This window comes from Mchenga conophoros, linkage group LG22 (genome assembly GCF_057382185.1).
Source record: "Mchenga conophoros isolate Kocher_MC1m ecotype Shallow Benthic linkage group LG22, M_conophoros_male_GT1.1, whole genome shotgun sequence".
Classification (NCBI taxonomy): Eukaryota; Metazoa; Chordata; class Actinopteri; order Cichliformes; family Cichlidae; genus Mchenga; species Mchenga conophoros.
The window spans coordinates 8,950,487-8,967,062 of NC_140546.1; the positions used below are offsets into that span (position 1 = coordinate 8,950,487).

At 43.8% G+C, this 16,576-nt stretch overlaps 1 protein-coding gene across 10 annotated transcripts in view; it reads right to left on the reverse strand.

Moving 5' to 3' along the window:
* macf1a (microtubule actin crosslinking factor 1a) overlaps nucleotides 1-16,576 on the reverse strand; it is a 231,165-nt gene that overhangs the window by 112,636 nt on the left and 101,953 nt on the right. For 5 of the 10 annotated variants that reach the window (XM_085263532.1, XM_085263530.1, XM_085263531.1 and 2 more), the window contains exon 1: nucleotides 1,166-4,806. In XM_085263532.1, coding sequence (XP_085119658.1) covers nucleotides 1,166-2,380 — 1,215 coding nt within the window. In that variant the 5' untranslated portion in view covers nucleotides 2,381-4,806. Of the gene's footprint in view, nucleotides 1-1,165; nucleotides 4,808-10,075; nucleotides 10,169-11,450; nucleotides 11,529-13,232; nucleotides 13,335-14,827; nucleotides 14,918-16,576 lie in introns of those variants that run through there. The other 5 variants (XM_085263536.1, XM_085263533.1, XM_085263535.1 and 2 more) reach the window with 4 other exon arrangements.

A 16,576-nucleotide genomic window follows, 5' to 3' on the forward strand; every position in this document is an offset into this window, starting at 1 on the left:
GCTGTGGGCAGTAATCAAACAACTGAGGATATGAACGGGCAAAATTTTAGACCAGTGCATTCAAAGTTTAACTGATTGAGGAATACAACTTGCATTTTATTAACCGCTGCATTTAAACCTCATAAACAATAGTTAGACATGCTGGTAGGAAAGGGCGAGTCTAGAAATTACAAAATGATATGATAAAAGCGTGGACATCTAATATTTCACTGAAGCTGAAGTTAACTGATCTCACTTTTCTGATTAACCCTGAATAACCGCTTCCAGCTAAAATCATTGGAGCTAGACCCAAACACAGATGTGCTGTGTGCTATTTAAAATGACAAGTTTCAGTTTACATTAAGAGGAAACCCTGTCATTTGAAGCAATGACCCTCCTTCTCTGTCTCACACACACACACAGCTTGTGCGCCTCTCACACTCTGACAGACGTCAGCAATGAGCGAGTACGTGTGCTGTGAGAAAAATAAGAAAGGGAGGGCGCAGAGACGGATCCTGAGACTGAGGGGCACAGTCTGTGCTGCGCTGATTAGGCTGCAGGAACAAAGGCGGAAAGAACGGAGAGACTTATAGTGCTTTTCTAGAGCCGATAACGGCGCGCACACATAAACCTTCACGGCTGCAAACATGGTGCACACATGACAACAAAAGCACCCTTAAAAAAAAGGAAAGAAAGATATCAAGTGCTGTAAATGGCTCTCTTAGCGCTACAGAACACCAGTTTGAAAAATGCTGTTCAACTCAAAAACACTGCTCAGTCCTGGAAGCAAACATCTGCGGTCAGTGACTAGAGTCCAAAAGTAAAACTATTCCCTTTTCCTTAGGAGCGGTGGGAAGTTCGGACACAGTGGATGTCACAATTAGGGCTAAAACTAACAGTGTTTACATAAATTACTGTTAGTCTGTGAAATATCTGACAAATTCTGATACTTTAAAACCAATATAATAATTATGATCTAATTAGTGAGCATGTTTCCTTAATCTGCTAACTTCTTAATGTAGGGGCTCTGTACTTTTTGCACCTTTGGATCAGTCATCCTGCCTTCCTGAAACCCTGCACTACCAAGGATGGTATTTGCACATGTATGAAACTCTTGTTCACACTAGCTGTCTCGGATCTTTGTTTTTCTTGGCTTGAGGATTTGGATTGTGGTCAGGACACAAACCTGTGGCAGGCATTTCCTAGTTGCCTGATGCTGTAGGGACAGCGGGCTCTCAATCATGGAGTCCAGCCTCTCGGACGAGCTGCTGGTCAGCCCTCCCCAGTCTGTCTGACTGGGAGTGGTGCCCGCTGTTTCCGGAGAGGTCAGCGGCAGGTCGCTGGCATAGCCTGACTCCAAAAGAGACGCCCTCTCTTGTGCCCACGCTGGAGAGTCCAATCGAAATCCTTTGACAGCCGACGTCTCCTGAATCTGCAAGTAGCTTGAGGACGTGGGGAAATCCCCTGCAGATATTTTGGTTCTGCTTTTGTCCTGCTCAGACAGTTGGACTTTGAGAATATTCTCTGTAACTGGAGATGGTGTTGGAGACTCTTTGTGGACCTCCACCTCTCCATCACTTTCACCCCTCCACACTGGAGAGCCATAGTCACTGGGGTACACCGTCCTCACCACACAGAGTTTACCGTCCACCTCCTTGATGTGGACCACACCTTTTCTGTCCCTGTCTGAAGGCGTCTTCACCACCTGTACAGCCCCTTCTCCTCCACCTTTTTCCCCTCCATGCTCCCTTTCATTTTTATCCTCTCTCCTGCCCTTGTCTTTTTTCTCCTTCTTCTGCCGGAGTATCCAAGGCTTCTCCAGGACCCCTTGGACTTTCTCCCTAACACGATAGACCCTCCCTCCGCCCGGAGTGGTGCTCCCCAGAGCTGGGGCTGTGTTGACTGGGGTGGTAGTGGTGGTTTGGCTCGGGATACTGGAGACATCTATGATTGCACTGACGGTGTCTTCCTCCCCTGGAAAGCAGAAGACCCCTTTCCAGGCTGGGCTGGGTTTGGGGGTCCCTTCAAGTAATATGTTGCCCAAAAGCCCCCCAGCGCTGGTGCTCACAGAGCCGGGGGAAAGAGTATTGCTGTGGGGATTCGTTTTGGAATAATGTGTATCAGGCACTGGTATTTGAGTCCTAGCTCTGCTGTTAAAATCTGAACCAAATGTTTCTCTGACAGCAGCTTTTTCCTCCTCGTCTTCCTCCTCCTCCTCCTCTTTTTCATCAGGCTCGAGGCTTCTCTGCCGCTCACTGTCCTCTAGCTCTGCCTCGCCTTTCCTGGTCTTCTTGCCCTTGTGCTTACGTCTGAAACGCAGACGCTTCTTTGGTGAAAGTGGGGGGGCTCCACCAAGCTCTCCCTCCCGAGGAGGCCGAACACAGCCCATGGAGTTCCCCATGACTTCAATGTCGATGAAGAAGAGCGTAGAAAAAAAAAAGAAAGGCAGTTATTTTATAAGACCTAAAGTGATGCTCATTTAGGTTTATTCCACTTGTTTACAAAAAGAGGAACTGTAAGGCTCGCTCGTTAATCTGACCTATGAGGGTAGTTTCAAGTTAAGACGAGGAGGCTTTGCTCCATTTTCTGTGGCACTGTCTTAAATTTAACCCGTTGAAAATAAAGGTGGAAGAAGAGAAAAAGTCAGTCTTTTCCTCAGGCAGTTATTGGTCCAATCACGTGGCAGGCTGTTGTGTCAAAGGACCTCGGCGTCCTTTATCTTTCCTCTGCCTGTCCTGACTCAGACTCGGGTAGTGTAGTCGCCAGACACTCACTCTCTAAGAACACAGGTTTACTCTTCCTGTTTTCTCAATCTGAAAAGACTTGTGGTCGGAGTCAAGGACATGAGGACACAGTTGTGTCAGCAGAGCCACACGAGAGAGGAAAATAAATTCAGTTTGGGTCAGATGTCTGATTTATCACGGGTCCTCTGGCAGGTGAGCTATAACCTGGTGTAAGGGAAGCTGTCAGGCAGGATGATGAGTTGCTGGAGAGAGAAAAATATAGTACAGTCCAGTGCTGCTCAGCCCATTAGTGATAATCCAGAGGTCTCACACACACTGTATGCACCTGCAGGTGACAAGCAAAAGAATGGCAGAATTTCTGGGTCTCATCTCACTTCTCAGTTCAGTGTTGTGATTCGAAATATAAGAGATGATGTGAGGAAAAACACTTTCGTCAGCTTCAGTTTCACCGCGATACTTCCATCATCAACAACCCAAAAACAGATTTAATGTCAGGTACAGGTGCTGGTGTTATCCAGGAGCTCTAGTATCTATCTGAGCTCATGAATTAATGATGCCCTCTCCTTCCCTGGTAATGTTGATACAGTGCAAGATAAGAGAAGTAAGATCAGTGGGAATCCCGTCAATTTGCTCCTAGCGGAAGCAGTATTAATGGTGATGCTGTCGATATCCCTCGTAGTAATGGCACGCTCAGAGTCTCATTCTGTCGAGGCAGCGCACTGTCCAGACTGGTTGTGGCGGACAGAGTGTGTAGTCAGCCAATGCCACTGCAGATTGCAGGAAGAATCAGCCAATACACTGACAGCTTCCTAAATACTCAAATCAGAGCATCAGCTTCCGCCTCGATGCTTCTCGTCATCCTCCCACGACTTACGCTGTTCAATGAGCTGGTTTCTCACATGATGTGTCAATCCTTCTGCCATGTGTCTGTTCAACATCCACACCTCGAGCTGCTGCTGTCAATATGTCAGGATTCAAAACTGCTGGCATTAATTTCTCCTACTGACAGGATTGGCAGGAAAGTTGACAGTTTTTCTAGTGATTATCTGGGGTGACCAATGTAAATGCAGCTGTTAGCCTCAGCAGAGCATCTGTCTAAATCTGGAAGCAGACAAATACAGGCAGACTCCACCTTGAGCTCCCCAGACAGCTCAGCATCGTGTCTATCTCTGCTTTGAATACCTGGGCACAGACTGTCCCCAATTGATGTTAGATTCCCCGAGGATCAAAGTTGACTTGTGCTTCAGTACTATCCAATCATGCTGCTGTGTCCTGCTGTCAGTCTGCCAAGCGTCCCCTTCATCAGGTGGTGCAGTGCGACGATGCAACAGCCTGACACCATCCACACTTTGCAGGAGTAATGGTTGGGGGTATTTAGATCAGGTCTTACCCTAAAAAACTAAAAAGCCTCTCACTGTTTCTCCTCTCGGGTGCCTTTTTCTCCTTTTAATAGCTTCTCACATCCACCAGGTCTAATTAGAATTTAGGCATGTGGTGTGGGAAGTGGAGCTTGCACTCTGAGGCTGAAGAAGACGTGGGTCCTCTGTCGGCTTAGGTGAGGTCTTGCAAAGATCAAGATCTAGTAGCGGACCTAGTTCATGTGCAGATGTGTACTGCACCTGGAAGAGAGCCAGAGGGATATAGCATCCAGTAAAGGGCAGTCCCAAACATCACACAGCACAGCGCCAGAGGTTAGGACAAAAGAGTACGCAGCCCATGTCCCCTTAAAAGACCGACAAGAGGGGAGAGGAAAAAAAAGAAACACAGGGCGTCTCCAGTTAAAATGAAACTGTGGCTCCCTCAGACAAGCATGGCTGGACTGATCCGATTGATACCGTGGAGCAACTGTCCAAAAGGGAGTACGAATGTATGTTTAGTGCCCGCCAGGTTGGGCGGTCCCCCCGGTCAGCTGTGTGAGCTCTTTCTGCATACGTGTCCACGAGTGTGTCTTGTCCTGCTGTGTATTTGTGGTCTGAGGCCTGCTGATCAGGGGAAGCCGGGAGCTCCAGTGACAGCAGGCAGCCTGGATCGGTCTCTCCCTCGACTGCCTCTGCTCCTCCGCTTTATCCTTCGCTGGCAGACACCGACAGAGGGAGAGAAAAGCTTTTATCTCCCGGCTGCTGCAGCTTCACACTCTCTTCTGCGCGATCTCTCACTCTCACAGTCCACCCCTCCCTCCTTGGCTCTCCTCCTCCTCCTATCCGCTTCCTCGTTACTCCCGTCACTCTCTCTCTCTCTCTAGCTCTCTCTCTTGGCTGTTAGTGAGCAGCTTTCCATGCTACAAACACACACACACAGACACACACACACTTGACCCAAAAGCTTTCCTGAATGACAGGCTGCAACAGGGACAGAGACAAAAAACAGCCATCCAGGCAGACAGGAGAGAAATCAAATCGGAATCAGACCGTCGCATCTGTGATAATAAATGAGGAGCTGGTAAGCATTTCAATTTCTCTCTCTCCATCTATTCCCTTCAATCTCCACCTGCCTGTGAAGCTACAGGTTATGAATGGTGTGGGAAAAATGTCATAGAAGGGGAAGAGGGAAGGAGTGAGGAGAGAAATTTAAAGGAATCAGGGGAGAGCTAAAAAAGAGAGAACGATAAGGATGCAGGGAGGAAGCAAAATCCAAGAGGGGAGTGAAATGGAGGCACAGACTGATAACAGAGATACTTCTGCACAATTCAGACCGAGCAAAGCCTTCAATATCAATAGCTGTATCAGGTCAGTCTGTGCACAATTACAGCCATATGGAAGCTGCAGCATTTTTGCATTAAAGTGATGAAGTACCTGGATTTAAAGGGCAGTTAATCCAGTGGATTTGCTGGAAAATCCTCCTTTTCAATCTGGCTGTTAAAACCCATAAACAGTTAATGCTTTGACACAAATGATTGTTTCAGCAACGAAAAACGTGCACACACAGACTGCAACAGCTTTAATCTCTTTGATTATCAGATGTATTTTTGGAGTTTTGGGAAATTTCGATATGCATCTTATTTTCTAACTGACAGAAAATACTCAGCGTTAGCCCTCAATATAAAATTCCACTGAAATCGGATCCATATTTCCAACTCAAAACAGTCATCAATCGCTCTAATTCAAACGCACACATTTATCCCCCCCTCCTCCCCACCTACAGTTTTTAAGCCTCTATAGGCCACTTCCACCCACCATCTCTCCACATAAGTTGAATAAAACCGCTTATGCACGTGATTCTGTACAGTACAGCATGGCAATAACTCTGCAGGAGAAAGATTCATCAGTCACTGGCACCAACACTGCAGACGTCTGAACACACAACATTCGCCTGATCTATGGTGAATGCTTTCACAGAGACACATATGGATGGAGACCTCCAAAAATGCAATACTCCCGAGTGGCGGTGAGGCCAGCGGTAATCCATCTTCACTCATTAACCACAAGCATAAGCGAACACACAAACGCACATGGAAAATTCATGAACCAATAGGAGGAAAGCACTAATCAAGTCCCAGAGGCTTTCATCCCTTCGTGGTGGCGACATGCCATCGTGAGCCCTGGAAATCTCAGGCCGCAAGCGTTGCCTGCTGAACCCAGCTTTACATACAAATCTCAGAAGCTCTAATAATATATTTAGCAGCTCTTTAGACGATGACGCCCTCTTAAACAGAGATTTGAAGATGTTTTAAGATGTTGACCCTTAATGATAAATGTTTATAAAATACTGGAAGACTCGTGACCAGCTGTTGCCACATTATGCTGCAAAGCACAGCTAAAGAGACAAAGAGATTTTTGTGTTGACGATTTTGCCCAAATCCCTTTCTTTGGTATTCTGAAACTCTAAATGTCAGCTTGTGTATTATTATTATGATTGCACAGAACAATCAGAATAATAATCAGAATAATGTAAATAGATGGGTCAAGCCAGGAGCTATGCAAGCCCTTTTAAACCAACAGAAGATCATTTTTTACTTTAGAGAATTAAACTGCAGCTCACACGGCCGTCAGATTTATCCGACACAAATGGTGATCAACCTGTTCAATAAAACCATGACTACCTCTGAAGACACAACAAACTGAGCCCGCTTGCTCACCTGTCTTGTAGCAGGGCACTGAAACTAAAAATTTCTTGAAAATGAACTCACTGGCAGTCACACAAAGCTGCTTTGGCCAATCACAGCCAGACACAGTGCAGCTGGAGGAGGATCCATAACAAACACAACCATCTGCAATACGGAGCTTAACTGTGACATCTAGTGGTCTGGCAGGGTAACTACAACCAAGACTCACTAGTGCAAATCAGAAATTCTAATAATTAGTTTTAGGATCATTTTCTGTTGATAATTGTTTAAGAGGTGTTTTTGGATGTTTCTACAATCCCAGTACAACAGATATGAGAAAACAAGTTAAAAAAAAAACTTTTATCCCCATCTCAGAGAAGAAGGACTAACAAAGTCCTCATCTGGACATTCAAGAGAACAAAAAGGAAGCCACACATTAGCGTATAAACACTGAGAAGATGTGTCTAAAGCTGGACAGTTGAGGTTTTCTGAGATAAAACAGACTGAGGCTCATTTGTATCTTGTATGTGCTAGTAAAGTAACTTAAATTGCTAATTGCTAAAATGATAGCCCGGTGAGAGTTCCTATAATTAGCCGATGTGCTGAGTCACTCATTTGCACACGTCCTGGTCTCAAAGACCTGCAGGGCTTCTTTCCAAAAACGACTTCTTCATCTTCATTATAATCATCATCAGTCCAAAACGACCAGTGGAAATAATGTAAACGTTACACATTTCCCTTCTGTGGACCACACTTCTTTCATTTTCTGTTTTCATGTTGTTATGATGAGTGGCTCATTAAAAAACCATCTCAATCATTGCATGAAGATATTTTTTGTAACTGTTGTACATTATGATCTGATTTCTTGGCTTTAATTGAGCCTAAGGACTGAGCAACATTAGGCTAAACCTCCTACCTACTCTGTCACTGTTTAACAGCTGCCATGATTAACACTCCTCTACAGTAAATGCTGTTTCGTGGGATATGCTCCTGATAGTGCACTCTGGCCACGCAAGAAGCTTCAGGGCAGAGTTGAGCTTATTTTCCCCCCTCCAAAATTCTGATATTCATAAGCAGAATTAATATCAGCTCTTTGTTTTCTGTCTTAAGCTCTATTAAGTTGCTTTGCATGGCTCACAGATTTCATTTCTCATATTGGGTTTTGATGCAAGCACTCAGTTCATCCTGCATCAAGCATTAGCTCCTCCCCCTTTAAGGCTACTTCCAAGCACTCCGTTCATCCTGCATCTGAAACAAAGAGCATTAGCCCCCCCCCCCCCCCCCCCTTTAAGGCTACTTCTTCCGATTGGCTGCTCCTCACAAACAGAAGGTTTGAGCAGCAAGTGGGTGGGGCTTCTATGCTTACATCTAGAACTGCATGCCTAAAATGACCGTGTTATACCTGCTCTCAGTGACATCACATAGAGCCAACAGTAGGAAAAGAAACTGTCTAAAATCTAAAAAAAAAAAAAAAAAATCCCCCCAAAACAGCTCTATGAAGACAAAAAATTACGCAAAGCAAAACATTTTAATGTGCATCCATTTCGTCCCATGTCTCCTTTTGTTAGGATAGTTTTTATAATATTGGTAACCTTGAAATTTCTAGGGCCTTGTGGTAACACTTTGTTTATTTGACAAGCACTAAATCAAGTCCAGCTAGTCCGAGTCCAGCAGCAGAGCCATGTGACTGGAGTTTCCCACACCAGCTCTAAAAACTGTCCTCATCTAGTGAACTCGCTGAACTCCTGAAACTCAAACTATCTGCTGCTGTGAGCCAATTCCCTCCTTCCCACTGATTCATTTTTAGCACTCGTTCATTTCTTCCGTCCGGAGCTCCTGCAGTCCGCTTCACATCCCCGTCCTGTCCTCCAGCACTCTTTCACCCTTCATCTCTTTACCAAACTCATCGATGTCTTGCTGAGTCATGCAGGGGTGTCGTGCATTGCTGTTTCTATGGCAACCAGCTGGCAATGTCACCCTGCTGAGGGTCATATTACAGCACAACCTAGTGGCCGACTGAGACAACTGCAGCTTCTCCTTTCTGTCCAGTACTGAATATGACAAAAGCAAAGAGTTGAGTCCACGCCATGAAAATAAGAAACAGGGACACGGAAAAAGTTTTGATCGATTTCAAAAGTCTTGCTTTGGTTTCTAGCTTTGTTGTCACGCATGACTCGGGCCCAGCGGTACAAGGCAACCCACAGTAATGATTTAATAGAGAACAACGCTGTCTGCAGGCAAAACTGGTGCAGAAACATTTGGTGGACATGATTCTACGTCAGGATCCCAAGAGCCGGCTGTCTAGACTAAACAAGCTGTCCTTGAGACAACATTCAGTCACGAGTTGCACACTGTTGAGCTCTGCGGTCCAAACTTTAGACATTTATATTCACTTTGAATGTTTTTGATAGCAATGCAAAGAATGTCTAGCAATCTTAGCCAAAACTGCTTCAGTGTAAAACATCTGTGATTTGAACAAACCCCTAAAACTAAATATATCATTAGCTAATAACATCAACTCCTGATCCAACACCAGAGAAAAGGGCACACACTGCAATTTATTTATTGCTTCTTCTCACACAGTGACTCGTGGTCTAACTTTGAAGCTACCTTTGACATAATATTACAGATAGCAAAGGATAAGGGCCCTGATGGAACCTTAACATGTTGCTTTGTGTGCTCCAAAGTAAATCCTTATGTTGGGTTTAAGATGAAGCACTCGGGCAAGGCCCGGCTCAGAGCTTACATATACTTAGGGCAATAACATCAGTTATACATAAGTCACACATAAGCCTTAGTGCACCTGGCCTTGTTCAGATTGGGGCAAAACAATATAATGTATATGAATCTGCTCGATGATTACTGAGGCACTAAAGAAAACTAGAATGCAGTTAATACCCAGAATGCATCTTGATCAGATTCCACAGCAGACCATGAATACACACACAAACACACTTTGTTTTAACCACTCAAACAATTCTTCAGTTTCATAACTACAAACCAGTTTGCCAGGATGCAAATGTCCAGCCAAGCTCAACATGGCAGCAATAAAACTCTAATCCTGACTCAGAGTAATGCCGATATTTGGACCAATCCATTTAAACCCCAGTTAGCAGTAATGATGCAAACCATAACTTGGTTATTATGTAATTAATTAGTGGTATTACATCATTCTAAAGCCTTCCTGCCCATTACGTCCCTCTAATGCTGACTTTAAGGACTTTGCAGATGCTGGTTTGACCACATCGGCTACAAATCAGAGGAGAACACAGAGCGCCAGAAACAAAGATGCCAAGTGAAGGACACAGACCTGGAAGTGAAGGATGATGGTCCAGATGAGTCCTAATGTCAGTTTGGGGTTCCCATCAGTGATGTCATCGTTCCTGATATTCACAAGTTTGACCTAGAAAACAGACCAGAGTATTTGTTTCTGACACAAAGGCACCTGACTGGATTCAAGACAAGAGAAAACATAGCTTATTCTTTTTTCCTTGCAAGTATTAAGAACAGTCTCCCCTTCACCTATCATGCTCATTAATTGTACAAAGCTCTCTGAGATCTTATTAAATCATGTAGCTCCGCCTAAGCTCAGCTATCCGGTCTGCATAATTAGACCTGCGATGAAACTAAGAAGAAAAGGTCAGTCCTCCTCTCTCTGGGGAATGAGATGGAGACAAGGGAGGCGGTTTAAGAAAGATGGGGACTGTTCAGATAAGGAGGAGGAAGAGCTGCAGTTTGGCAGCAAAACAGTGAGAGATTAATTTGAGGCAGCAAGAGAGGGAGGAAGGAAACAATGGAAGAGATGAAAGCAGAGAGGAGCAGATAAAAAAAGATGATGCTGTGTGATAAGACAGCACGAGGAGGAGATATGGCACTGCAGGTTAACCATTTTTACTTCAAGCCTGCGCTGCCACATACATTAAAACACCTTTGAACTTCACTGTTCAAAGGTGAAGTTTTACCTTGGTATACATTATTATTGAAATATATGGCATTAAAAGGGACATTAAAACCAGCAGCTATCCCACTTGTGTCCCCTGAGAGCTTAATGTGTAACACATTAGCTAACCATGTTGCTACGTAGACACATGAGCACAGTGGAGATTCATGATCGTGTCAGCTGTGGGGTGGGGAAATGATCTTTTGAATCATTATCTCAGTGAAAGCAAAGATAATTGCATATTTTTCATGTACTGAGAGTTAGCATGGACATTTGTTCAGTACTCTCGTGGGATGAGTCTGTCACTGTGCCGTTTCTCTGAGCTGCTAATGAAGATGCAACGTGACGAAATTTGTGCATAAATAGCGGAAGAAAAACTTGTGAGGGAAAAACAATTATTCAAAATTCAAAATAACCTTCCAGTGGTTTAAGATAGCTGTCGTGCTGCGAGAATATACTAGTATGTAGAATGTACTGATGTTAAGTTTTGCAAAAAAAGAGACAATTTGAAGCATATCTGAAGCTACTTTCAGCCGCTAACCCTAAAAGAAGACTTGTGTCTCTTCCTGGAATCGAACACTACTTTTTTCCCCTGATCAGCTGTTATATAGAAATGAATTAACTCATGTGCTCAAATTAAGGACAGTACTGTTTTATAAAAGGGTTATCAAGCCAATAATAAAAATATTTATCATTCAGAAGGGTGATGAAGACAAATGCTGTGTGTGTCCACATGTGAGCTTACCTGTCTCTGTTTGAGGAAGTCCAGCGCTATTTGGACATTCTGTAGTCGATGAAATCTCATTCGGCCCTTTTCTCTGGGCTGCAACAAGAGAGCAGAGATAAGAATCGTAAAGATGGTGAAACAGGAAATTAAATTCAGTGTTTTTCAAGACAGAGAAAACACAAAGGAGGCAGCAGTGAGTGCAAATAAAGCCGATCTCAATCAACAGTGCAGTGAGGTCAAAACACAGAGCAGTTTTATTGACGTGAAATGATCCTCTGGAGGGCGCTGTCTTCAACAGGAGCCGTTAAAGACATGCCAACGTTGTGGAGGCTCAAACCATGCTGGTTTAGCATGAAAAATGCAGACTTCACATCAGACCGTCTTTTCTTTAATCGTAAACAGATTTTCACAAACAAACATCCAAGTTGAAGTTCAGATGGAGAAAAGACTGAGTTTAAGAGAAAGAAAGACAGAAAATCACACACACAATCACACACACACACTTTGGCTGTAAGGAGTAGACGAGTAAAGTGCGGGATGCAGATATGGTTCACACCGTGCTGGTAAAGAGAAGGTTCACTCAGGATTAATCATTACAGACTGAAAGGAGAGGAGAGTTTTTTCCACTTTATTCATTACTGTGTTTGTATTATTTAACTGACATATAATAAATCTTACATTTTACCTTTTTTCCACCTGTACAAAGCTACATTTCTAATGTATGTAAAATTCAATCAGGATTAAACAGGGATGTGCTTATTTACTGGCCAGTACAAAGACATCACGAGGAAAACTGGAATTAAAATAAATCAACTGCTAATGGAAAATTTATAATGCGCCCAGAATTTAACACCATTTGCCCAATGAGAAAGAAATACTTTTAATTAGTTTTATAATTATTCACAATTTGTGTAACATTTGAGTTCCTGGACTCAGTTTTGATCATTTTCATCTTTACTCTTCAAAGGAAACAGATTTGCTTTATAAATTAAATAGAAGTAAGAAATATTTGTGTCATATCACAGACTATACATAAAAGATGGATGCAGTTTTTTTTTAAAACTAGGTATCATATGCAGTGTGGATCTCACAGAGAAACTTCTTACAAAAATGAGTTCTTAACCATGAGGCAACCACGCGCTGCACCATACTCCTTTTTATCTTCTATTTTACTCTCAGTCGGACCATAATTTAGAAAATGATCATCATCTTGTCTTCCCTAAGATTTAAAACAATCGACTGACATCATAAACTAACCAGGAAATTGTTTACAGTGCCCATAAATCCAATGAGAAGTAGGCTAACCTTCCCATAGACTTCAACAGAATCTGACTTCTTTTTGCTATCACAGTCGCCGCCACCTGCTGGCCATTAGAAACAATGCAGGTACAGGCACTTCCGCATACGCTACATTTTGCTGTGACATGCAAAATAGCAGCTATCTGTTGAGTGAAAACACACTTTAATAACGCTGTTTTTGAAAGTTTATGATATTTCGTTTTATATTTATTTATATATTTATCAATCTAACAGTCAAAGAGAAGAAAGTGGAAAATTTAACTAGGAGTATCGATGCTATCACCCAACAGAAACGGCGACGCCCTGTAGTGACACAGTAATGCAGCACTGACTCGTGCCATGTACAGTTTTGTAGGTCAAAAGTCAGTGGCACAGCACTCTCATGCGGCCTCGCAGCTCCGCCTATGGGAGCAGAGGATGAAGCTGAAGGGGTCAAAGGTCAGGAGTGAGAGTGTGAGCGGTGGCGGGTGGAGGTGCAGAGGGCTTCGAGTTCGAACATACTCCCTGAGCTCCTTCCTCCTCCTCATCCTCCCCTCCGAGCGAGATGAGAGGGGGGGCCCGCGAGGCGTATGCCCTTTTCAATGGAGGGCCGCTCTTCTGTTGCTATGGTAACAGAAGGGTGGAAATGCACAAGAAGAGGAAAGGGGAAAAAAAAAAAAAACAGAGGAAGAAGAGATGCAGGATGAGAACGGCTGAATAACAGAACAGAATGAGGATGAAACATAAAAGCTCAGTAGCTGTAAATTAAGGAAAGAATATAAATGGCTCAAAAGGATCACTCAGCATAAACAGACAATTCAAATCAGCTGGGCACATCCGTCTGCTGACAGGCCCACGTCCATCTACTGAAGCCTACAAAACAAACTCTGTGGTAGGACTGTTTAGTCAATGACTCTTTACACATTCATGCATGAACCTCAAATAGTTGCAGCACACCACGTGAAACCGTCGTGTTAACCTCTGGTGGTTTGACACGGACGCCAGGACACAGTGACAGCTGTGGTTTGGTGTGATGCAACAACTAAGCTCTCTCTACACCAAAGGTTAAGAGATGAAACAAGCAAAAAAGCAGTGCACTTCATCCTGGAAAGTTCACCTGTAAATGCACACGGGCAGAAATGTCTGGATATGGAAAAACAGGAATTTTAATATCTAATTCCATCACAGCTAAGCCTGCATACAAATAGTCTAGTATTGAATATTTGTTTCATATGTAGTTGATTTGGATAGCCTACTTGTTGAACATCCCTCTCTATCACAGAAGTGATTATTATGCTTCAGTTCACCTCATCGCTGCTAACTTTAGCCTCTTTTTACACCTCTAACAGATTTTTATTATTAAATTAGGGCTAGCAAAGAAGCTATGGACAGTATCCTCCTTCTGTGTTACATCTTGCTCTACAGGTACAGGAACAGCTCTCTCTTGCTGTTGTGTTTATTGGGCGAGGCCTTGGAAAGTGTGAGGGGGGAAAGTAAGACCTGCGTCTGCTTCCAATTTTCTCTATAAGAAATAATTTTACAGGTAAATGCCAAAGTTATGCTGAAGCTAATTTTGTTGCAGTTAGGAAATTATACAACTTAATGCCCCCACAGCAGCTCTGAGGCTCAAAAAAAGGGCAGTGGGTAAAGCCCTAATCAGTGAGACTCTACAACAGTGAGGAAATGGTGATGGCCTCATCACAGTTTGTCCTCTTCTCTATGAAACACTTATTATGTCTGACTGTTGCGCTGTCAGTCTCCCTCAATCCGATCTGATGTCCTGAAGGTGACGTCGTCAGGTGACACTGTCCCCTGTGTGCGTGTGCTCCTGCAGACCTGAGTCAGCAGTCCCTTTACATTAATCTACCTGTCTGCAACTAGACCATTCAGAGACTGACTCGTAGATTCTTACATCATCATCAAAAACAGGAGGGAAACTGAGGACGATGTCCCGACATCATTGTCCCAAAATTGCCCAAGAAGTCATGTGTGAAACCGGCTTACATAACAGTCACTGGATTTGTATGCTTGGAATTGGAACAACAGCGTGTGCGTGATGGAAAATATCGCAGTGAGATACGAGATGAATGTGTGTGTCAGAGATAAAAATCCCTTACCAGGGTGACTCCAGAGAGGACTTCCAGCAAGGAAATCAGGTTGTGTCCATCTCTCAGGTCCTCATACAGGTCTGTGATGTGCTTCCTCACCTAAGAGAGAGGCAGGGATGTAAAGGAAGGAGAGAGGGAGCAGGGACAGACAGGAAATGAACAGGGAGGAGGAAGAAAAGGGAGAAAGAAAATATAAAAGTTAATTTTACACTGCAGTCATCCCTCTGTTGACATCTGTCAGGCCGATTGCCCCACAGCTGACAGGCCTGGTGACAGCGGTTGCCTGGCCAACAGAGATGAAGCACCAGCTGTGCCCTCTTGTCTCCGTTGCCATGATGTTGCCTTGAAATAAACCAGGGTGGCAGCGGGTCGTCACTGCTGGCGGTCACTGACACAGTGACTCAGCGAGCGGGCCGAGCAGAGCGATCAGCATCAGTGGCGGTTTTGTGTGAAAGTGGGACACTCAGTGGGACGGATGGACGGACAGACAAACGGAGACTGTTTGAGGCTCAGCAGAGAGGGAAAACTAGATCAAGCAGCGAAGAGTGAGCAAAGCTTTACGGGAAAGAGGAAAAAAGAGACTAATACGACAGCTGCACCATGCTGAAACCTCCGAGGCAGAAAAAAAATTCAATGCAGGAAACAAAAACAGGTGTCCAGTTCCTCTAGAGCCTCAAATCCCCACAGATACCCACGTTAAAGTGCCCAGCTGAACGGCATTAAAAAGCAGCATTAAAAAACATTGTGATTGCTAATATGCTAATGCTGAAGCTTTAAATGCGGATCCCATCAACTAACAGGTGATGTCATGAGGCATCCATCTTTCATATACAGTTTATTAGCTCTTAAATTGGTTAAAAGTGTTTTACTTACAGTCCCATCTGCCACTGATAAACTTTGTAATGATGTAACAATTTACAGTGTAATTACTGTCAACATGGAATGAAATCTACATATTTTTGCTTTGATGCTTCTGTTTCTAAAAGACAGACAAGTGGCAACTTTGTCTCTCACCTGTGAAATATTAATTACGGCATCCTGCCCTGCACATTAGAATTTAGCGAGCAGACGTGAACCTGACATGAACTAACCATGTCTAAAACTAGGTTGTTTCCCCAGCATAGACCTCCTTTCTAAATCTCCAGTTTGAAATACAGGCACTAGACAGACTCTTAAAAGGCACAGCCAAACAAGAACAAAAGCTTTTCTTTTGTAAATAAAACATTTCAGTGCGAGCGTTCTTCATCAGAAAGAGCGAGGAAAGTGAGAAAAACTGGCAGGCGGCAAAGGCCGACCGAAGTGCTTCAAAAATGCAGACCCACTTATGTAAGCAAGGACAAACGTCCACCTGCATTAGAGGGATTTTTACTGCTTCGCGCAGCACCAGCAGGAACTCGGGTTTGCTGCATTCCTGGAAAATGCACTGCCATGTGTTTCCAGAAGAGGGCAAGACAGGCACAAGAGTAGGCTGCCGGAACATGACTGCAGACTCACCGAATCAGGTACAAATAATAAAGATATAATCTAAAATAAATAACATCACCTTTAAGTTAATGCAGAGTATCATTACATAACTTATCACCCATTCTTGTTAAAGATAAGATACCCCGAGGGCTTCAGTTTTAATCAGCAGTCACAGAAGTAGCAGCACTCCACCCTTTGTCCTCAATAACCTCTTCTCCTAAACCTCATTTCACTGTCTATTTTTCTCTCCCTCGCTCATCTGTGTCACTTCCTCACCCTCCTCTCGCTGCCTCC